The sequence below is a fragment of the Opisthocomus hoazin genome, chromosome 7, assembly GCF_030867145.1.
Source record: "Opisthocomus hoazin isolate bOpiHoa1 chromosome 7, bOpiHoa1.hap1, whole genome shotgun sequence".
NCBI classification, from domain to species: domain Eukaryota; kingdom Metazoa; phylum Chordata; class Aves; order Opisthocomiformes; family Opisthocomidae; genus Opisthocomus; species Opisthocomus hoazin.
Window position 1 is genome coordinate 55,024,699 of NC_134420.1, and position 24,381 is coordinate 55,049,079.

Genomic DNA, 24,381 nt, shown 5'->3' on the forward strand with positions numbered 1-24,381 from the left:
CTGAAATCACAGGTCCGGCAGTATCAGCAAAGCCAGGGAACTCCTCATCTACTCCCAACCATGTGATACTTCGTACTCCAGCCAACTATTATTAAACTGCTGAGCTCAATGCACAGAGGTTTGTACAATCAAGGGCTCAGCACTTTCCCTTCTTCAGCCTGGCTCTCTGGTTAGATCCAGGAGATCAGCCTCATCGCGAAGTTACACGAATAGTCACTCTGTCGGCTTGCCAGGTAAGCCTGCCGGCATTGCAGCCAAAGTGGAACAGCAGCAGTGCATAAACAAATCCAAGGAGAAAAATGCCTTTTCCCAGCGTTCAACATCAGACCTAAAAGCACCGGGACAGGGCAAGTCAAAAACTAAAGTGATGCAGCCTGTAAGTCTTTTATTTTTCTCCCCCTCTCTTACAAGGACCTTGCATCACGAAACACAAGCACTGGTATGCAGGCAGAAAAAGCTGCATACTATTAAATACATATTCAGCCCCATGAATATAAATTAGTGGAACCCAAAATTGAGAAAGCTACTACGCAGAGGGAATTCAAAAAAGAATTAAGCGTTCAGCAGAACTTTTTTTAGAAAAACGATTACTGAAAGGCTACACAAACAAACATTGGAAAGCACAACTACGAGAGGAAAAGCTTCTAGCTTTTCACAATGTGTCAACGCACATCAACTGGCAAATGCCTGCAATTCCCAGCCCTGATTAACTCCTTCTCCCCACACTGTACATGTTTCAGAGCCTATCTTGTTAGCATTTTATAACATGCCATTTGCTAAATGCTTTTCTTTCCACTCAAAAACAGTAAGACAGGCAGACTCTAAACTTGGCAATCTGCAGAATCTGGTTGCAAAAGGGAAGCAGTGGCACGAAATGATTCCTTACGGAGCTGAGTCCCCCCTTCCCCCACCCCAAGCCCCAGCCCACAGCCAGAGAACCCCTGAGATGGACACCTTCCTTCCGAACAGCAGAGATGCTTGCTGCCAGGTACTCGAACCAATCCCAAGTGTGCGTGTGCACACATACACGAAGGTATTTTCAAAGCCAGCAGTTGACGTTTACTGCTTTCCAAGTCCACAATTAGCTGTCAAGCACCTGATTCAGCAACTCTGACTGAGCGCCAGTTCTGCGCTTGGGACTCTGCCTGCCACGTCCCAGGACACCAGAAAAACCCAGCAGGGGATTTAAACGACCTACCTTGGTGCATTTTATGTTTGAGATTCTCATCTCATTCACCTTAATGCTGGCTCCCTGCAGTTATCAGCATCTCCAGAAGATGGAAGAAATTCTTTCTCCTAACCTGGGATTTTCCAGGAATGACTAAAACCCCACCTCGTTATTCACAGAGGCAAGGCCTCCCACCACACCTTGTTGTCTAGCTATGTAACCATGGCTCTAATCACAAACTTGAGACACAGGTGACTAGTCACGCATTGTGCTCCGCCACTTCTCTGCGGAGAAGCACCGCGTCGTGGTATTGTTCACACGAGCTCAGCAGACTGCCGGATATTTGACAGGTTGACATGAAGACAAGTCCTTCGTAGGAAGGAAGCTGTAATCTAAATAGTCAACTTGTAAACAGAGGAAGAGGGATAGAACAAAACACAAACGGCAATGTTCAACGTATGCCTCGCCAGTTACAATATTCTGGGGCTTTTTATATGCATTGTCTGAAGGTTTCTTCTGGTCTGGGACAGGATCGTTAAAGTCTGGCGTGGCATTTGTTATTGTAGTCTCACTCCCAAACAAGGTTTTAAGACTCTGGTTTACACAAAACAAGATCCAGTTCAGGAACGGGTTTTTTAATCTCGCACACAATCTTTCACAGCAACTAATTTATAAAAATACCAACATACAGTGTGCGATCAGCAATATGTGGACAGTGGATTCTAGGGAATAACATTTAAAAAATAGAAAAAAAACCCTGGCTAAAACTGTCAATTGTTTAAAAAGGAAAAGCTCCAGAGAAAAGAAAGTTATGTAATTTAAAATGCAAAGTTGCTAGTTTAGGATAATATATGACTCTCCCTCTAGAGTTAGTTGAGCTCCTATTCCACAGCATTTAAAGTTAAATCACACACAAAATAGGGAGAACAGCACCACCAACAGCAGTCTAGTTTCAGGGTAACCAGTCAGGAGACAATCACGGCATTTACTTCACTGAAATACAAAAGTTTAGTGCATCTATTGTTTATGCCAGGAGAAAGCGTCCACTTTCCGATCTTCAGCCAATTTTAGAGACAGATGGTCAGTGATGTGATTTTACCCGCTATTTACTTCACTAACCTGTGAGAAGGCCTGTGAAATTAATCTGCAAGCTGATATTTTTATCAGGATACTCGTACTTTGCCAAAGATTCACCCAGACCACTGCTTCTCGACACGGCCCCCGTCGGACACCGATACCTGCTCCCAGGCAGACAGACGCAGCAGAAGGCTAAGGAAAGGGCTGCCTCCACTGCCCGGCTCGCTGCCCCGCTGCCGTGCACACAGCCTCTTCCCGCAGATGCCGTTGAGGATTCAGCAGTGAATCCAGGCCACAACCACACAGATCCAAAAGCAAAAACACACTCCCCAGGCTTCTGCCACCGCACCAGTTGCAGAGGCAACGCGAGCCCAAGGAGAGAACGACTGGAATTTTGGTGAACGGTAACTTTCACCTTTGATGCCAGACCTATCCCCTCTCTTTGAAGAACTTCTCTAAAACCTGCTTGAAATGGAACAAAGCTTCTTCACCAAAATTCCGAACTACTTCTGTTTGTTTAAGAGAAAGAAAAGTTTTTTTCAGATTACAACACAGAACAGGGGAAAATGATGGACTCTTACGTGAGGCATACCCTTTCACTATACATTTGTATCAGCCAAGAACAGCAAGCAGCCTATTTATAACATGATTACATTCATCTAGTATAGCTGGAAACCATTACCACAGCATGATAACTAAAAACAATATTTAACCACTATGCATGAAGACACCAGCTGGGGGGAAAAGAAAAAACACACACACACTCCGAGTACTTTCTTACAGATGTCTAGACAATGAATTTAATAAAATCAGAATGTGCCACGCTGAAGAAATGTTGGCGCTCTGAATTTAATGAACTTCGTTACCAGGGACAGCGTTGCATATTCTGCGTTTCACTGTTACGGGCACATTCTGGGATTAGCAGGTGAATGTTTTCAGAGCCAGACAGGTTTACATAGTTCCAAACTTACCTGACTTCTGTCCTTGTCCACTTTCTTAAAACACTTATTCAAGGACAGATTATGTCTCACAGAATTTTTCCATCCAGTGGGTGCATTTGCAAAATACGGGAAGTGTTCCAAGATCCAATTGTATATATCCTTTACAGGCAGTCTTTTGGTTGGCGAGTCCTCGATGGCCATAAATATGAGGCAGCTAAAGGAATAAGGAGGTTTGCAGTTGGGGTTCTGCTTGGCATCGTAGGGCATGTCAGAGTGGGCAGGAGACGGCGGCGTGTCATCACCGATGTCCTGAACGGGGCTAACGCTCCTTAACACCGAGTCCCCAAAGCTTTTCAGCAAGTTCTTGCTCTCGTGTAACCAGTTCAAGTTAGTTAGTTCTTCATCTTCCATGGCCCCTTTATCTAATCGGATGGCAGGCAAAGAGAAATCTAGCTCCTCGTCATCGTGAAGTGCCTTTGATAAATCACTGTCTTGGTAGCGTTGGCTCAGTCCGCTGGGAACGCTTATTCCTGAGCCCTCTGGCTTCTTACTGGGAGGCATGACTGGACCCATTTAGACAGCAGCTCCTGGGAGAGCGAATCCAAAGGAAGGGGAGAAAGAAACAGGGAGAAAAGTTAGCTCATAAAAAGATACCGCATAACATTTTGACAGCTTTTCCCTAACCGGTCACTCGGCCTCTTGCCATCTGTATTAAAAACGACAGGCTCACAGAAACACTCATCCACAACCGCTGAGTAAAATAATCCAACGTCAGGACAAGGGAAGACACTTCAGTCGACGGAGTGAGACGGTAATCCCAAAACACCTCAGTTCCGCGTGTACATGAAGCCCCACACAGGAAACCCGAAAGACGTGTCCCTTTAATGACAAATACACGTATCGAATCATTGAATACTCCGACCGTACCACTTTAGTAAGCATGTGAACTAAAAAAAAAAAAAAAATAGAGGGGGCTTAAGGCCAGTTGCTTCAGATTAAGTTCAGCTGTTTCACTTTCGAGGGCAACACAACGGCACGGGGATTAAAGCCGCTCTGGCTAAAGGCTGAGGCAGACAAGCATCAAATCCAACTACAGTCGCAACAAAACTCAGAAATGACAGCAGAACTTCAAAACCAGCAAGGGTGGGAGAAGGGAGGAGGGAAAGCAACGCACGGTAGTTTTGGGACTAGGGCCAAGGCACGGGGAAACCAGCGCCAGAGGAATAGAGCACTTCAAAAATGTATGTAAACAGAGAAGATTTAGCATAAGCTGGACTGTATTTCAAACACGGCAGAAAGCCGAGTCGTTCAGCCCGCCGCGATGCTCAGCAGCGGCCCGGGAATGGTGGGATGCGGTGCCCAGGGCACCACAGCAGCAGGGCCGGGGGGCAGCACTTGGGAGGGCCCAAGCCCTTCAGCCCCTGGGTGAAGCCGGGCGCCTGCCCAAGCCAAGAACAGCAGACAGGAGCCCAGCTGCCCTGCCTCAGCAGCAGGAGACAGGCTCCCTCAGCTTCTCCATGCAGTAGAACTGCCGGGATTTAGGTCCAGAGATGCGAACAGCAGCGAAATAAAAATTGGAAAGAGTTAATGATGGATTTAAAAACGATGAAACTTCCTGCGCAGACGCTGAACGAGAGCAGAATGACTCCTCGGACCCAAAACGCATCCTCCGCAGTTCCCTGAAGTCACGCAGTCGACGCCATCAATGAGGGGTAAAAAAACGACATGTACGAACAGACCGAGCCACCTATCCCCAGGAGAAACGGAGCAAGAGAGCCCCTCTGGGAAGGAGCCACAGCAGGCTTCATTTCAGCTGCTACAACAGGGCGAAAGCGAAACAGGAAAGTTCCTCAGGTCTTTCTACAGACACTTCGGCCGCAGCAGCCATTACCGGAGCAGAAACCGGCGGAACTTTTCCGCAGAGCAGCCGGCGCTGACACGTGCCCTCGCACCCGTGTCCGGGAGGGGACCCACCGAGGCACCGCCGCGCGCCCGGCGCAAGTTACGTCCCGCGAGCTTCTCAACAGGAAAATTATGTGATGGCTGACAGTAAAGTAATTTAATTGCACTGTTGCTATGACAACACGCTGCTCTCTTTCTGTTTAATTTGCTTGTTTGCCAGTGTCCTCCCAAAGGGCCGTATCAGACATCCCCCCTCCCCCCCCGCCCTTCGCCCTTCTTTCCCCTCTCCGGGCAGAGCCCTCACGGCTGCCGGGGGCGAGCCCCCTCGGGCCGGCCGCCGCTGCCTGCAGGGAGGCCCGGCGGAGCGCGGTTCCCCGCGGGCGGGGTGCCCGGGCTGCTTCCTCCCCCCGCTCCCGGCAGCGGGGCCCGGCCGTGGCGGCACCGCGGGGGGGGGGTGTGGGGGTGTGTGTTAAGGCGGCCGGCGGCGCCCCGCCGCCAGACAAAGGAGCGCCGGTCACATGAGAGCCGCGGGCGGGCGGGCGGCTTCAGCCCGGTGCCGACGGCGGGAGCCCGGGCAGACACCCACGGGCCCGCCCGCCCCAGGGGGCCGCCGCGCCACGGGGAAGGGGGGGGGGGGGGGGGGGGGATCGCCGGGGCCGCCCCCCCGCGCAGCGCTCCCACCGTACTTGCCGTACGGGGGGGGGGAGGAGGGGAAGGCGGGGGCGGGCGCCCATTGGCCACCGCCCCAGCCAATCAATGCCGTTGCTAGGAGACCGGGGCTGCTCCGGCGGGGCGGGCGGCGCGCATACCTCCAATGCCGGCCAGATGTCACCGGCCCTCGCCAGCCCCGCCGCGCCGCCACGGCAACTTCTCCGCGCGCCCGCCCCGCGGGCCGCCGCGCGCCCAGCGGCGCCTCCCGAGCCCTCGTTTGCATACACGCGCGCGCGCGCGCGCCTGTTCAAAAGTCCCGGCCCGGGCGCCCCCGGAAGCCCCCGGCGGGACCAGCCCGGCCCGCAGCGCGGCCCCGCGGCTCGGCCGCCCGGCATCGGCGGGGACGCGGCGGCGCGCACGCCGCGGCCGCGCAGCCAACTCCTGGCCAAGTTGTGGCGCGGCGCCGGGGTGAGCCGCACAGCGCCGGGCCGGGCCCGCCGGCGCCTTGCGCAACCCCCGCGACCGACACCAGCGCGCCGCCAACTTACCCGGCGGGGGGGGGGGGGTGGGGGGGGTGGTTTCACCGCGGTCCCTGCATGGCTGCGGCGCGAAGTTTCATCTGACGGCGCCGGGCATGGCGCGCCCCCCGCCTCAGCCCGAGCCCCGAGGGTGCCGCGGGGGTCCCGGCGCAGGGGGCGCCGCCGCCGGCATGGGGCCCGCCCCGCGCTCCCGACGGGCAGCGGTCCGCCGCGCTGCGAGCCGAAGAGCGAGAAATTGTTTCCACTGCAAACAAAAAAAGGCGACACATGACCAGGGAGGGAGGGGAGAGAGGGAAAACGTGGGCTGGGCCAGCCGCGACGGGAGAAGCCGCGGAAGGGAGGGCCGCCGGCGGGGGGGGGAGGGCGGCGGCGCGCCTGGCGGCGGCCACGCGACCCCGGCCCGCCCGTGCCCTGCGCGGGGGCGGCCGTCCCAGCCCCCCCCCCCCCCGCCCGGCGGCGGCTCCCTGCGGGCGGGCCCGGCGGCGTCGGGGCTCCCTGGGGCGGGGGAGAAGCCTCCGGTGCGGGGAGAACGGACCGCGCGGCCGGCGCTCACCGGCGGCCCCGCTTGCTGGAGGGGAAGGCCCGGCCGGCCCGCCCCGGGCTGGGCTGAACGGCGGGGCGCCGCCGAAGGCACCGCCGGGGTCCGAAGATCAGTGCGGCAGGGCCGCGCTTCACCCTGCCGCCTCGGGGGGAGCCGGGAGCGGCCTCCCGCGCCGGGACGCCGGGCTCCGTCCCGCCCATCGCCCGCTAATCCCTGCCGGGGCGGGGAGGGGGTAACCGGCGCGCCCCCCCGCTCCCGCCCCGGCGGGTGACGGAGCGGGGCCGTCCGCCGAGGGGCTCCCCGCACGCCGCGGTGCGGGAACGCCCAACAACGGCCGAGGAAAGAAGCCGGCTTGTTTCGGCAGTCGAAGGAAATTGGCTTTAAAACCAGGCCCGAGTTAAGGAGGAAGAAGGGTGCGCTTCCTCCCCTGCTGCCGTGCCGCCACGTCACTAGCCCCAACTCGTGTAAAAACCCCTCGCCATCACTTAAACTAACCGGAGGGACTAGCTCGATCCAAACCCAGCCAGCAGCTGCCCGCTGGCGACAGCACTGGCCCCGCGCGCAGCCTGCCCCACGCAGCAGGCGCGACGCCCAGCAGCGCCCGCGACTCGCAGCCCAGAACCGGGGCACGGCTGGCCTCCTGCAGAACAAGCACCTGGAACGCCTGCGCAGCCCATCCACAAAAATCCAGGGTCTTCTGCTACGGGCCAACAAGGCTTGCAGATTGAATGTACTTTTAAATTAATTTTCCATCCAGTATACAAAAGGTCCGCTGCAGTAACGTATAAACAACGTCACACGAGCCAGAAATAGAGGTATATGGGTAGATCCTTTCCAATGCAGCCCCGGACACAAATTATCCCTAAGCCGAGAAGAAAAGCATTTTAGCCATTTTATTTCGAAAAGTCAGGACAGCTGTCTCCAGACCTGCAGGAACCCTGCGCTGGCTCACGCAGTCAGTATCGTCCTGCTTAGCCAGGATCACCGCCGCATCCTCCTGCGTGTCTGCGCCTATACTTGGTCATTTCTCCAGGCACAGGCTGCCATTTTTACTGTCTCTTGACACTTGCAAAATTCGCATTTTTAGACAAGAGAGTGGCAACTACTTTGTTCTCAAAGTGCGGGGCTGAAGAGCTTTCTGTCTATTCTCTCAAACTCGAAATTCCTGTCATAACTCGCTAAGACCTCCTTTTGCCGATAGCTCTCCCTCCCCTACCCACTGAAGTGCTATTTCACATTCTTGCGTATTTTCAAGAAGACATGCCAGCAGCTGGATTGAAGAATGGGAAGAATACCTGCCGGGTACCCACCAGCAACCCAACCCAACCCGCCCCGTGACTCCACCAGCCCAAAGCTCCAGCAGTCAGCAGACCATTAGTTTACACAGTTCTTATCTCACGGCCCTTTGGTTTCAAACCCAAACTAAATTACGGAGTCATAACTCCACCCACCTGAATCGACTTCAAATGCTTCAGAGCTTTCCTGAGTGAATCAACAAGTCTATTTATCAGCAAGCAGGGAGATTTATTGCATTTACCATCACCTGTAAAAGTCAAGTGTCTTAGAACAGAGGACCAAGAAGAATTCAGCTAATGAGAAGCATTTCTGAAGTGAGAAGGGGGAAGCCTCATGAGATGCAGGGTAGTACACAAAGAATATTACACCTTCAACACATTATGTATGCATCCTGTTCAGGTACGCTGCTCAATTCTGTTCAAAATTAGTGGCTAAATTCCCCATCGATATTGGAGGAATAAGATCAGTTCCAGAGTTTTCTATCTTTTCCGTGGTGGGTAGGAATCTCCCCTGAGCGCACACCAGGGGTGCCAGTGCAGGACCACCACAAGACGTTTACCATACCGACAGAGAAGGCAACGTGGCAGAGAGCGGGGGACGGCACGGTGACGGAGCAGGGGGACAGGCAGGACGTCAGGTCAGCAGGCCGGCCTGGGACTCCCTGCTGAGGCACCCCAGGGAGGTGCCTCTCGCTGGCTCTCACTCGGCCCGGAGCTCAGCAGCAATGGCAGCCGCTGACTTGCCGGGCGGTAGAACATCAGCAGCGAGGTAAACACTGGTATCTTGCCTCCTGGGAAGGCTGTGCCCCAGCGTCTTCTGACTCTTTGCTAGGATACTTAATACAACTTAGGCAAGAAAGGAGAATACCACTGAAAGATGACGAACTGCTGGCTTAGAGACTACAGCAGCAGCAGAACATCCAGTGTACAGCCATCGAGTAACTCACTGTGATCTTAGGCAAGCCATCAAATTTACTGGGGTGACGATTTCCCCATTTCTAAGACAGCAACAATGCTAACTTGTTTAGCAAAAGATTTGCAACACTGACACATGAAAACTGTTTGTACATCAAGACCAAAGTACTTGCTGTACCGAAGGCCAATTAGAAGACCCAACAGTGCAGAGCTGCACTTTAGCCTCGTGGGCTAATATACAACAGTCTAATCTTTCCACTCAGATTCCAGAATACCAGCTGCAGATGTTGCAGTATCTTATTTAATGAGGATTTCCAGCCATCTCCCTATACTCCTTTATCTCTTACCCTCTTCCAGATTGGAATCCCTGATAACCTCCCACAAGCCACAGTTGCAAAACCAGCACAGCAAGGGTCACCGGTTCTTTATCAGCCCCCCAAAGCTCATGTTCCTCTCTCCATCTCCATCTCTGCTGGGAACATCTTCCCTTTCTAGCAGTATGACCGTGCCACGTGACCTTGCTAAATATTTCCACTTGCTGCTCTCGGACCTCACCACTCAACAGACCTGCACTCCTGCGCTGGATTGGGCTGGGATAGAGTTGATTTTCTTCGTAGCAGCTCGTATGGTGCTGGGTTTTGGATCTGTGCTGGAAACAGTGTTGATAGCAGAGGGATGTTTTAGTTACTGCCCAGCAGTGCTCACACAGCATCAAGGCCCTTTCTGCTCCTCACCCTGCCCCACCAGCAAGCAGGTTGGGGGTGCGCCAGGGGCTGGGAGGGGACACAGCCGGGACAGCTGACCCCAGCTGGCCACAGGGATATCCCAGACCATGCGACGTCGTGCTCAGCACAGAAAGCTGGGGGAAGATGAAGGAAGCGGGCAACTTTCAGAGTGATGGCGCTTGTCTTCCCAAGTCACCATTACATGTGAAGGAGCCCTGCTGTCCTGGGGATGGCTGCACACCTGCCTGCCGATGGGAAGTAGTAAACAAATTCCTTGCTTTGCTTTGCTTATGTGTGCGGCTTTGCTTTACCTATTAAACTTTCTCTCAACCCACAAGTTTTCTCACTTTCACTCTTCTGATTCTCTCCCCATCCCACTGCGGGGAGTGAGCGAGCGGCTGTGTGGGGCTGAGCTGCTGGCCAGGTTAAACCACGACGACTTCTGATCCTCACCTTTCAGCCCCCATTCCTAACCTGATCTCCGATTATGATGTCCTCACTGACTGGCACCCTTGTCAATGTTTATTCTTTCTATATCAGAGTCAAATTTCTTCCCTGAGGTCTGCTGCATGTTTGCCAACTACGCTTGCTCACTTACAATTTGACATGCAGCTGTACACAAAAACATCCCAATTCTGCAAGGGCCCCGATGTGCGAGCTACCTTTCAGTGACTGAAGTGGACAGGGCTGCTGCCCGTTGTGATCAGTGATCAGACCCTCACAACTCAGGCTCTAACACCGTACGCTGGCCATCTTGTTTTGTTCCCACTCTTCCCCCATGCAGAATGACTGGCGTTCCCCATCAGTCTTGGCATTTCTAAACCTCTGTCTTCTCTGAGGCAATGGATTTATTCTGGTACAGAGCAGAAGCACGCTGAACATCTTTGGGCACTGTGAAAAACCAAATAATGAACACAATATGTGTTTGCTCGTTTCCTCTCTCACAACTCCTGTTCCCAGCGCTCTTCTCCAGTCCCTCATACAGAACCCGCAGTATCAACACTTCTTTATTTTTAACCACGGCAGACCAGCCTGGTTTTGCTGCTTGCGCTATGCCCACGTTTGGGGCAGAGAAACAGCCGTATCTGAACTCCCACCGGAACAGCCAGAGTCTCTGCCTCGTAGGGAGGTAACACACCTCCCCGACACACAAGCAGTGTCTCGCTCCTGCGGAAAACAGCGGCTCTTGCCTCGCAGCTGCTCCAAGCGCGGCCGTACCCTGCCTTCCCGCCCCGGGCCGTTTACAAGCACGCGCTCCCCCTTTTTTCTAGCTAAAGATATAAGCTGCGTGCACAACGAAGGCGCAGCTTACTCCAGCTTACTGATAGGAGATCTATCTTCTGCTTATTCACTCGAGACCATGGAATCAGATTTACAAAGCTTTTTCCCAACTTTTCATTTAATTATTCTTCAAGTTCTCATTTGCCCCAGCTGGCGAAACCCAACAGAAACAGAACTGAAGCGGTGAGAAAAGGAGTGCCGACACGAAGCTTTGTCAGAAGTGCGAGCAAACAAAAGTATCTACAGCATTTCTGTTTCACAGGCTAAAATGTAATGAATTTCTTCAAATAAAATCCAGAGTTGTTATGAAATAGTTCCTTTATAAAATAATGTATGCACATTTACAATGTTATTGTAGTAACACATGCTTGCAGCTTCTAAGAAAATGAGTATACTTAGCGCTAAAATTATATACAGCTGACAAGCTCCCAGCAAGCGTGTTTCTGTACATGAGCGCGGTGGGAGGAGAGTATCATACATACTGGTTTGTCCTACATACATTTGTTAAAACAGGTCCATATGAGACGCTTTCCCGCTGTAATTACACCAACATACTGGCACCCCAAGCTCAAACCTAGCTTGTGCTGCTAAGGGGAAGCTTCTGCCAGTGTAGCTTACTTGAGTAGCCCTGCCAGTGGGAAGCAAAATGTTGCTGGGATGAACATATCTTCACCTGAGTTTTCTGCTAGAACGGCTGTATTTGTCTGAAGTCACACCTAACCTAACAAAGCTGGCACCTTAATTGCACTACAAGCCAGTATTTCTGGTACTGCTACAGTGTTTGAAGAGGCTGAAAAAAGAACAAACTGTTTTCTGGGGTTTGGTGCCCGGACTCTGCTATCTGTTGTACAGGTGTAATGCCGCAAAATGTGGCCGGGAGTTATCGCAACATTAGCATTCGCCATTTGGCAGCTGAAGTCAAACTAACAAGTAATCAGCAGAACCAGAAATCAACTGAATTTTTGTTCTTGAAAGCAAGGAGGAGGAAAAGCAGCAGCCAACACTGCACAGAAGTGAAGATCAGAAGTTTAGGGCAAGACTATACCAGAGAACCAAGTTCTTTGCTAAAGTTCCCAAATAGCGTTGCCAAATTGAATTTCAAAAACTAAGACAAAATTCTTTCTGGACAGCATCTCAAGTACTGCCACAGCTTTGCTGAATACAAGCTGTTCATTTCATCACAAGCTTCAGGAGTCTGTCCTTTCTTTGTGTGTTTATGCACACAAAATCAAGTAGCAACAGGGCCTCACAGGTCGCAAAGTTTGTGTTCGCATCTCAGCAGCGGAGGATCTCGGGACGTGACACTGAACACAACTTGCTGTCACTAGAGCTGTAAGCTAGTGGCTGATTATTCTCCTCTGACCGTTTGCCTGCGCCAGGTGGATTTCCTCACTGCGACTGTGCCGAGTCCCAGCTTGATTTCCAGCTCTTTGGAGCACAGGATATTCCACGGTGCTTGCCTCTCCTCACCACGCGGCACTACTCTTCCTGTTCATTTCTTGAACACTGTTCCCGGAGGAAATCCTGTGAGATACGGGTCCAGATTCCCAGACTGTGGCAACGCTGAGACAGCTACAAGAGCCTGCATGAGGCGACGCAGTGATGAAGCACCAGCAAGGCCGACCTACAGTTGCGTCTGCGAAGGGATGCTGAGAGGAGGCAGGGTTTGGGAAAGAAGCACAGCGTCGTAAAATGATTAAGCAGACTTCTATCCTTGGTGTGGCTTTAGTACCACATACCAGCCTACCAAATGCATCGGGGAGCAAGGACTGGAAAGCAAGGAAAACTGCAGCGGAAGGACCAGAAAGAGCCAGCAGCGCCCGCAGAAAGCTTCTGTTCCTCAGCGGCAGGCCAGGCAGGCTCCACAGCTGAACCGGAGAGCAGCCGCCAGGCAGAGCAGGTGGGCGAGACTGGGGAAGGAAGGAGGAAAGCTGGCACAGAAAAAAAGCACAGCTGAATCACCCGCATCCCAGCAGCAGCTTCTGTCGCCAGCTATGGCCGAGAACCACCTCCCAGCTGCCACACTCACGGCCTGCAAGGACGGTTTCCCTGCGAGTAGCCTTTGGCTTCTCCCCGGTGACAAAAGTTTGTTATGATTATGGGCTGACTTATCCATTGGGGCATTAATTTATGCCGGGTCTTTTGGCACTGCTCCAGTGTTTTTGGCAACAGGTAACTTCCGTTAACAACCGCAGTCATCTGGGATGCACGGCCCATCTCACACCTCAGAGATATTTTGCAGGCAAATTTCTCATTCCACAGGTTTCTCACAAGGATGCCACAAGGACAGAGCAGGCCTCAGCATCCAAAGCAACTTCAAAATATCTTGGGAATTTTTTTCTTTAAATCTGCAGTCCTGTAAACATTGATAGTTGTTCCTCCTTGTAAGGTTCAGCTAGTTCCAGCACAGTTTAGCACCTCCATAAGCATTTGAAGGACAAAAAAATGCTATGGGTATAACAAAATTTTGAAGCACGTTTGAAGAGAAAAGTCACTTTTACTGCTTGTACGCAGGTAGAAGGTTTTACTTAATCCATATCACTTGTCACATAATCTTTAGTAATTTTTTTCCATAATGGAAAAAAGAAACACAACATGAAAACAACACAGTATCAAACCAAACGTCACACATAACCAAAAAAACCCCCAAGCTATTACTTGAGAAACCCCTAGAGGTTACTGGACCAGCACTGGGCGGCAGAGTGGGGGTTTCAGTAGAAGACAAAGGCCCATGGAGGCTGGAAGGAGACGGGCTGTCCTGCCACAAGCCAGCCTGCTGCCGAGCCGTGAACAGAAGGCCCATGTAATGACAACCGCAAAACTCATTTAAGCTCTGAAAAGGTGACTAATGAGCTCATTCATGCTGCCTATAAATTATTCACTACAACACTGACCCCACTCCAGACAAACGGGAAAGCAAACTTTAAATACAGGGATCGGGAGTCTCCTGTGTTGTCGGCTGCTGCCTGTAAAACTTGTTGCAATCAAACAGACACTTGGCTTGCTTCTGCGCCCTTGTTAAACTCACTCGGATGTTTAGGCCTTCGTTTTTACTACCTCTCATAGAGTTAGAGCAGCTGCATCCACTACGTATTTATTTCTCTGTTGCCAGGTCTTTTTCGTTAGTAGTTGCAGGTAATCATGAAGCGCTATAAATAGCTCTAAATTATACTCTTCAGAAATTAAAGTCTGACCTCAAAATGAAGGCCACGTCTAAAGAAGTGAGAAGACAACGGCCGATGCATGTTCAATAAGAAGCAGCCCATCTCCAGAGCCTGTGCTTACAGATACTTATAGAACATCTATGATTTGTGCCAAAATGAAAACAGCGGACTTTAAAAAACAGATATTTTTTAAGGTGCTGTAACAAACAAGCTTCTGATATGTTTAGAAGCATCCCATTTCTAAGAATACTTTTGTTATCCTATTTAGCATGAAATAGGAGGCAGGTTATAGTTCAGTGTTAGCGGCGTGAGCAGTGGTGTTTGCTGCCGGGCTGGCTGGAACAGGCACTGGCTCTCTTCAAACAGTACTTTTCTTTGGATAATAAACTGCTCACAGTATTTACAGGTTAACTTTAGTAACTCGTTGCATGTTGAACTAGCAACTACAAAGTGACATTAAAGACACTGTCTTATATGACATGTGTCTGATCTTCAGTGGAAAAACGTTACTGGCACCTCTGGTTACACAATCCAACTCCAAAGGTCAGAAACAACTAGATAAAAGAGAAAGCCAGGAATTACATAGCTTAAGTCCAGTCACTGTGTAAGGTATAAAACTAGGTAAAGTGTGGGAGACATAAGGCAACATCACAGTGGTATCTAAACACCAGAAAAAAAAAGGGGGGGGGCTAGCAAAGGAGGTTTGCAAAGGAAATAATCACTGCAGTTTTCACTAATCACTCTCCATCTTCCAAGCTAGAAATGCTGTAACTAAGCAGAGTAAGAACTTCTGCACTACTTGAAGAAACAGTCTTTACCATCTACCAACAGCCATGTGAATAATCTTCATTTATTTACATCCACAATTCCAAATTTACCAGAGACGCACACAAACCCTGCTGCCCTGTTGCTACAGTGCTTTAAAACGGCGATTAAAAAAAAAACCCAAATCCCCCAACAAACACAAGACAGCAACGGAGCAGCCTACGCCACATAGCATGCAAGTCTTAACTTATCAGAAACTCTCCACCTGATGAGATTCCTGAGCCTCTCATAGCTGAAGGGTGTTGGCAAAGGGCTGCTTTGAAGCCCCGTCCCATGCCAGACCCCACTAACCTGTCTGGCGAGCGGAGTTCACCTCCCAGTTCAGCAGTGGGAAACGGAGGCGCTCCCCACAGCCGGCTCCCCACACCCTGCTCCTCATTTCCCTAATGAGGCCCAGCAACCGATGTCACTTTTGCCCCGAGGCGAGATTCGGTCCAAATAAAAACAACCTACAGTTGGCTGCAAAATCAGAGGAATGCCAAATCTGGGGGAGGATGAGCAAACAAGCTGACGGTGCAGCTTTAACTGCGTGCAACGAAGCCAACCCTTAGCTACGACTGACGGGGAATCTCTAGGCTGGTCAATGCTACGGTTCTAGTTGAGGGTGCCATGGATGGCTTTGGCCAGAGAGGTCACCGGGTGGGTCCTGAGACACCGCTCTCAGCAAATTCAGGTGAGACTCCCATGGCGTGGCCAACTGGGCAGTCCTCACCACGGCGCTGGGGCCAGCCGACGTCGCTGAGGGGAGGGCAGCTGGATCACACTGGGTACCAATGGCAAGCTCAGCCCAGCCCAAAGCCATGCACAGCTGCTGCCTCTACTGGAAAACTTCTTTTGCAACTCCTCCTCCCTGGCTTTCCAAAACATCCTCTCATGGCTCTGAAGACACCACCGTGTGAGCCCTTGTCAGGAAGGCTGGGCTCCTCTGTGCTTTGCTCATATCATTGCAACAAAGTGTAGGTATTTCTTACCAGAAAACAGCAAATTCAGATGCTCGCAAAGCAAAAACCTCATATTTTCAACTCAAAGGAAAAGCTGTGGCTTCTCTATTCATCTACTACCACATGCACATCCCAATCCACAGAAAGTTAACATTTATACACTCTGGTAGCTACAGGGTAGTCAATGGGAGAGCACAACTCCACAGAGTGTGACAGTCCATAAACGCTGGCCAGATGAGGCTAGAGAAGAATACATGTGTCACCCTTACTTTTACTTATTTCTGTCTATTGTCACAACTACTGCAGTAGTGGAGAGGGCAAAACAACTGGGCTTGAACAAGCACTGCCACCGGTACCTTATGACTTGCTCTTCTGCCACAGCACTGGTCTGACACACTTCTTGTACCCGGCCATGGGTGACTCTGGGTTCTCACACGCACCCATCAGATTTAGGGAGCCAGGGATGTGCTGCTCTCACGCGCGAAGCGTGGGACTGCAGCTGGGCCTAAAGACGCTCGCTGTCTGGAGACTCCCCACAGACCCAGCATGGGGAGGGGTCCCTGGCACACAGGCTGCTCTGGGAAAGTAACTGTGGCACGGGCTCCCCAGCTACGGACCAGGAGCCTGTGGTGAAGGTACTGAGCAAGCAAAGGAAGAGCAACTGCCTCTGCATCAGAACACTTACCAGCCAAGCTCAAGAGGGAAACAAGAGGTCAACGGGGCAAATTTGGCCACTTAGGTACACACCACTGGATTTGCAGAAGGACTGCGTACTTTTACTGGATTTTCTGGATGGCTCTCCGAAAGCACGTGTACACCCTGACTTAGCATCTGCAAACCCCTCCAGACTTGCAGAACGGCCCCTGTCAAGCAGCTGATCGCGGTGAGTGAGCAAGCACGAGCACAGGGAGGTGTGTGTGTGCATTCACGCCATGGCCAGTATGTGCTCAAGTCCCTTCAAGACCAGGACTGTAGCTGTCAAGTACCCAGAGGGTGTCCTTTCTGACGTTAACAGGTTCTACTTGATCAGGGTTTCTTCTTTCATACGTCAGGCAGATAGAATAAGTCTTGAAAGTGTGGAATAAATCATGAAACTGGCCAGATGGAAATTTATGCCCGTGCTCACCCTTCCGAGTGGGAAGGGCAATACTGGTGCCTGCAGGGTCCTGAGGGAGCTGGGCTGAAGCTGCTCTCGGACACTCCAGCGCACTGCAGCGCTCGTGCACTATTTGATTGCACCCTTGGATGTACGCCAGTGCTAACTAAATCAGCATCCAACCTTCTACCTTTACTTCTCCCTTTACATCCCCACATAACTCCATTTAACCCTTACTGTAAGAGCTGAAGAAGCCGGTCAGAGCAAAGCTTCTCTCACCCACGTCCTGGTTCCAGCCACATCCTAAGGAAGAGCACAGTAAACGCGCAGTGATACTCTGCAGCGTTCTCCTGTACTTCCAGAGACCTGCTGCTTAAAATCTTCAGCTACAGATGCGATCAGATGCTGTGTTATTGCTATAAACTCAAAGATACTTTTTCTTCTATCAAGTTGTCTAAAAAAGATTCAGGTAAGCTTCAGCATCAACAACAGCCTCTAGCAAGGAGTTCCACATTTTAACTATTGACTGTGTGAAAAAAGTTCTTCCTTCGCTTTAAGCCTGCTACATGATAGCTTTACTTGAAACCCTTATTTCTTTTATTACGATAATTATTGCATATCTAGGACACAACTCATGTCTATGTAGACTTCTCTTGATTTTACAGTGCCTTTCTACTGCTCAAACAGTGCTACTAATACACTTAATTCTGTATTTCATTCTTTGAAGTAACTACAGGTATACATAAACAATAAAACATAATACATAAACATACCTATCAATGACCATCAAATCATACAGTTGTAATTATCCATATTGTGTCTACTCAGATAGGAGAAAAGGGTGCTCTTTTTCAATAAAATGGTTCTAACAACATGCTTTCCCTTATAGTCTCACTCTGTAGTTTTCGCTTTGTAGTCTCACTTGAAGTACCTGGAGCTTTTCCAAGCACTTAATATGTCCATACAAAATGTGGAAGCAGATCTTTCCAGCTGACCATATCTTCATCCATGGAGAGGACAGCAGCTGGAAGATCCTGCCTCACACAGACACAAGCTATGACAGACCAGGCCCTACACAGGTTCTGTCCTTTAAAAAAGCTGCAGCTTCAGAGTTACCAACCTTCTCACAGGTGCTCCAGTGCAAGTCTCAGCCTCTGGCTTACACGTGGCACCTGACTAAGACAGCAGGAGCAAGACCAAGGTGGAAATGGTCCGGCAGACAAGGAGGGGCCGTGGAGTGTGGTGGGAAGGGCTATGGGGAAGGGACAGAGAGATAGTGCTTTCAGAGAGTGGCGTGGAGCTAAGTCAAGTCCGCGGTGGTGGTATGGGAAGCGATGGCCTTGCATCATCTTCTACTCAAGTTTCAGCTCTGGCCCCATGTGCAAAGGGCAATCCCCCCTCCACCAACCTGCACTCATCATTATACATGATCTCCTCATGCCAGATCGATGCAATAATAATAACTGACAAGTAAGGGTGAACATACATGCAGGAACTTAATTTCTGCTCAAAGCATCCCGAATTCCTCACCTGCGCTTCCAGCTCCTGGGAGCCCTTCGGAAGCACGGCGCGCCAAGCGGGGCAGGAGACCTGGCCATTTTGAGGCAAAGCCCAGCAGTGTTCTGCGGCTCAGCTGGCAGGATGTTTTTGAAAGCAGCTCAGTTCAGTCAACAATCTCCCCCGAGAGCCCAAGTACATCACCTCAAAAATATGTCTCAGCTCTTCTGGCGTGCAGCCTGGGAACCCAAATTTGTTTCTGATCCAGGTCCTCCAGCTGGCAGCGTAACAAATTGCTGTCCTGCCACCAGGATGGGTAAAGTAATTTTTCACTCATTATGTTATTCAAAAATAGAGCAGGAGCTTTATTTAAAACAAGAAAGCAATACACTGTGCTTCAGGAAATTAACAGGGCAAAAAAGCTCTTCTGCTTTATAAACCACAAGGGCAAGAGACCGAGTTAGAACAATGTCAATTAATATCCCGAGGAGCTTGACCAGAAAAAACATACTCCGGTTACAAATCCTACCACTCCTGGCCCTGCGGCTAAGCCTAACGTTGCATCCACGTCAGGCAGCCTGGCTCTTTCTGCGGATCACCAGTGTTTTTCCCTGCAGTCTACAGAATGGCTTCAGGCAAAATGGTACAGATCCATACCGGCTGCCAGGTGGGACAACCTGTGGATGCTTTCCTCCATACGCCGGGGATACCGGTGAAGCGTGCTGCAGTTGGTGATATCTCTGCTGTGCCGACCGCAGCTTCCCTGGGCGCGAGGCATCCCTCCCTTTCCCGGGGCACGATCCCGCAGCTGCTCCCAGCCCTGGGAAGCAGCACCCTGAGCACGAACCCTGTTTATCTAACAAACTGTGAGGTCTCCTCTGGGCTTCTGTCAGAGGCTTGTAACAACAGCCTCTGGCCACACAAGCTACTCACCCCGGCCCGCTGGCCTTCGCCTGCAGGACCCTTCCGTCCTCGCACTGCCTGCCACCTGCCCGAACTGCGCTTCTGGAGAAGGGACTGACCATCAGATTTTATTACTGACTGGGTTATTTTTCCTATTCACCTGAATCAATACACTCATACAGTAAACATCCCAAAACTCAAGTCAATATAGAAAAATTCATAAGGTATTACAGATTTATAGATATTTACAGCTTTGGTTAGAGATCCTCAGATGGATGGTGCAATGGAGGCATAGCCAACAGATTAGATTTTCAAATACTGATGGTAACATGCAGCAAAAGCACTGGAAAGATTTAAGAGCCGAAGTCTCAGTGACTTTCAATTGACTTTCAGTTAAGTTAGTATTGCTACAGCCTTCAGGTACTTTCAAAAGTGTCATCTTTAGGCCTGCCTTAAGGTTTGCCCATCCCTCCCTGCCGACACAGCATGCCTGTGAGAGGGGAGGGCAGTTACAGCGGAGTATTCATCTTACAAGACACTTGTCTTGCCAAGGGCAATGTCCTACACAGAAATTAGAGTGACCCTGGATACATTTGGCCCTCAGCCGTTACACAAACCGGTATGGCCAAACCATCTGTGGCTGCGGTCCCGTGCCCGTCCTGCTCCGCGGCCGGCAGGAGATGGCAAAGCAGACAACCGAACTGGTGTCTCCCCCTCCTCTGATGGCTCTGCTTCTAATTTCTAACTCAGATGGACAAGATGGCAACACACCCTGCTACACACGTCTCTTCTGTGAATTATTTCAGGACTGTGCATTGCAACTGTTGGCTTTAGGTCCCACTCCTGGGCGGTTCTGATCCCCAGAAGGGACGTGCCCAGCTCTGAGCAGGCTCAGGCAGCATGATTGGTGTGATGGGGGCCCGAGCCAGTCTGGAGGATGAAACTGCTGCCAAGTCTGTCTCTGCAGAGTCCATTGCCTGTACACTTAGATTGTCTCTCCTCTGTAACTATTAGCGTGCCTCCACTCTTGGGAGCAGGTATGAGCAATCATCTAGAGTTGGAAGCTAGCTGAAACGAAGCGGAATCACAACGTCCTCTCATGTGGTAATCTCTAAGGATATGTCTGCTACCTCCTGCACTGTTCGGTGTAGGGACAGCCAAACCTCAGCACGTCCTGAAAGCCACGTCCCCACACTAGCACAAAGGCTAACTCACGGTCCCGATGGCTGAACTTGGAGAAGCAGCTCCTCTGGAGTTCACTGGGACACCTTCAGACAGCGCTAGGGCACCTTTACAGAGCACTACACAGGCGTGCCCCTGGAGACGACGACGGGTTTGGTTCGGTTTTTTAAAGAGCGTCTTTTAACACGCAAAAGTCACATTCAAAATATTGAATTTTATTTAAATAAAGGAAAATGTACTAATAAATAAAAACTTGCCTTTTTGTCCTTGGCTTCTACGCTGCAGAGGAAGGAATCTCTGCCCAGAAGCTTCTGTAACACTCTTACATGGTATTTCTTCTATTTAAATAGGTCACCTGACAGGGGAAAATATCTATGAAAAATTTCAGTGAAGCCAACAGATTTCTGATCAAGACTGGCATCTGGCAATAGCTATAGATTTCCACAGATTCATCCCTCCCAGCACAGAAGTCCTATTTCTGATGATAACTCAGATGCTTACGGAAAAATCTTGCATACGTTAATACAAAACACAGCAACTTCCTTCTGTGCTTCTAGAAAAACAAAATAGCACAACCCTGTTACAGAGTTCTGAAAGTGGATCAAAAGTCCTATAGAAGGCGAGATTTCTGTACTTAGCTCCAATTATTTTGACTTCAGTACAGATAAGGTGGAGCCAAAAATAGACCCTAGACTGTTCAACTCCCATTTTCTGTTCTAGCCACTACATCACGCTTTGACAATGATCGGTCCTTTACACAAGCGTTGGTTTCTCTTGGTATTATGTATTTTCAGTTGCCCTTTCAAATGCACTCCACTTCAAGTGGGCTGCCATGTGCACATATTCTTCAAATCAAAGAGTTCAGTTTGACAGTTTGCGGAACCACCTCCTTACGATACAACCCTTGTGATGTATCAGCTAATTACTAGGAACTACATATATGGGGTTGATCGGAATACATCCATCAGAGTTCGTCACCCCGCTGACTGCTGCCAGCTGAGCACAGTATCAGGTACAGCCAGGGCACCTCGAAACAACTGTTTCCAAGCACAGAAATAGGAAAGGGACTTCAGCAAGAGGTAAGGTCAGGGCAAACATCCATCAGAGAAACATCCCAGCGTTGCTGCCACCAGTCCCGTGCAGGCCAGGTCTCACCGTTAAGTGTGTCAGTTTAAACACTTTGGGGAGAAAAAAACAAAACCAAGCTTTACTCGGATGCCAGTCTGAGAGCCCTGGAAGGGCAGGTCTTTCCAAATTGGCACCAAATCCTGCACTCCTTATTCTTGGAAAGGTTTTATTTACATTACTGCAATTCTGGGTAAGGATTGCAAGATAAAACTCTGAGATCAGACCTCTAATCCTGCCTCTCTGTTTACTGCATTGATTGTGCTCTTTTAGACTCTGATCTCGCCATTCCTGCTTAGCGCAGACTCCCCTCTGTTGGGGATTGGGAATTAAAATGGGATTCGACTGAAAAGCTGAGGCAGAGTAGGGAATGATGAAAACACATCATCTGCCACGAGCAGCCCTCACCATGGTTAAATTTAGAATGTAGGCTCCTCAAGCAGAGAGATGATCCTCTTTCCCCGTGGGGCACGAGTCACACAGTGCCACATACATATTAAAATAATAATTGATGATTAATTAATAATGGCTTCCTTTTCCTCATGACCATCTCTCAGCTGCCATAAGAAATATTCATTTCCTTTCTTCTAGATGCAGAGACAAACAATCATTCAAAAACTTATCTCCTCAGAGAAAATTCACTTTCCCACTCCTTTTCACTGAAATATTATTTTCTGCAGCCTCGGACATGAGATTCTGGACCATTCACAGGCAGTCTGTTTAAACAACTAATTAAAACAGCCTCAGAAGCCACACTAACCAAAATAAACATCAAGAAGGCAAAGCCGAAGTACAGGAAAAAAAGAGCAAATCTATTCATTCCTTCTTGCTCTACAACCATGTCCTCTATAAAGACAAAAGTCTTCCGTAAAAAACATTTTAGATGCTGTGAGCAGTACCTAGGGACACCTCTGTTCTTTTGGTGATGGCAGACACAGACTTCTGGCTCTGATCTTACAGCTCCCTTGTATCAGTGTATTGTTCTTGCTTTCGCTTTGCACCAAATCTGGTTTCTGCCAAGTTAGAAAACCTCCAGATATTCAGCAACCACCGGTTCCTTTTGCTCATCATCTTGCTCTGCCCATGTCTTCCTCAGCCCGGGCAGCCTCACCACCCCTCCACCTCCATCCTCACGCCTGCCGCCAGCGAGTCCTCTTGCTGGTTACTGAGCCATCACACGGTCTTCTAGCAGATCTTCCAGCTACTAGCCTCTCTTGTAAGCCTCCTAATTCAAAAACCAAAAAAGCCTCCAAACCAAAAATTCTTTGTTTCCCACCTCCCATATTCTCCCAGAATCCAGCCCTCAAGCTCCAAAGTTGGTTTCTGCTGCCTGAGTTCACTTCTCTCCAACTTAGCCTGCTTCCTAAATGTCAGGTCCTACCAAAGCCTCTCCGTACCAATGACCCTACTACTTCTCTTCCTCCTCACCCTTCTTTCTGTTGGTTTTTGTCTGGGTTTTTTTCCCAAACAACCAGCCTTAGCTTTTCCCAGCTGCTCAGCTCTGCAGGTGTCAACCACCTAGAAATCACTGACCGAGCCTTAAATCACAGGCTAAGCCTTAAAATCCAATTTAGCTTTCAAGATAATTATTAAGATAATTATGCTTTTTAAATAAAATTCTGTTTCCTTGTGGAAAAAAATTAACATTATCCAGGACACCAACATTCATCTAGGAAATTTCTGCACGGCATTTTTACTGATAATGAATGCCATTTCTTAATAATCCCCCAGGTCCTCTTCAGAGACAATTATTATAAAAACAGATCTTCCTAACGAAGATCGAGTTACTGAGTCCAGAAGTTTTAAATCACTACGCAGGATGGCCGTGAGGCTCTGTGCAGCAATTCAGAAACTCCCTCTGTAAAGGCTGCACCCCGAGAAACAGTTTCTCCACATTTTTAAATCCCGTAGTGAAAGGACAGCACCTGACTCCAGGAACATCATCGCATCGCAACGCATGACGTACACCACTATGCCAAAAACGTGTTTTAAAAATTCCTGGGCAAATGAGCAAGGGCCCTGTCCTTCAGCCTGAACCCTGCTGCTCCTGCAGCCTCCATCCAGGCAGAAGGCTCCCCGCTCCTTACAGGAGGAGGGCCTCAACAAATGAGTGCAATTAAAGCATAGATAATGCATCTGAACATGTGCATTCCTCATTTATTTAACAAGCACAGTTTAGCTTTAATTATTTATGATAACACTTCAGAAGAAACTAGTAAACACAGTGCAGTAGACGCTAGGAAAGTAAGCAAGCCCTTGCTGCGGAAGGCTGCTCCCCGGGCTCCTGCTCCGAGAGCTCTACTGGGACAGGGACTCCAGCCTCACTCAGCAAAGGAATCACGGGGCGCGATGATTAGGGCAATCGAAGAATCTGAGGTTGTGTTTGACTTTTTGAAAGAAACCCCAACATTTAGCAAAGAAAACAATGAGCAATATTGTAAATAAAGCTCTCCATTCACATGAAGAGCCACGTTGCGCGTGGCTCATTGTTTCTGCTTTCGGAGATCACCGGGAATCTCAGCGGAGAACCAAAGGCCATCGCAGCAGGAGCGAGACGGTGCCAGTCCTGAGCGCCACTTTGCCGCCGCACAGCCGCCTGTCCGTCGCCATAAA

At 50.1% G+C, this 24,381-nt stretch overlaps 1 protein-coding gene across 5 annotated transcripts in view; it reads right to left on the bottom strand.

Annotated features, from left to right (window-relative positions):
* FOXN3 (forkhead box N3) overlaps nt 1–24,381 on the bottom strand; it is a 215,090-nt gene that overhangs the window by 136,770 nt on the left and 53,939 nt on the right. For all 5 annotated transcript variants that reach the window (XM_075426078.1, XM_075426077.1, XM_075426075.1 and 2 more), the window contains exon 2: nt 3,217–3,773. In XM_075426078.1, the coding sequence (XP_075282193.1) occupies nt 3,217–3,759 (543 nt within the window). In that variant the 5' untranslated portion in view covers nt 3,760–3,773. The remainder of the gene's footprint in view (nt 1–3,216; nt 3,774–24,381) is intronic.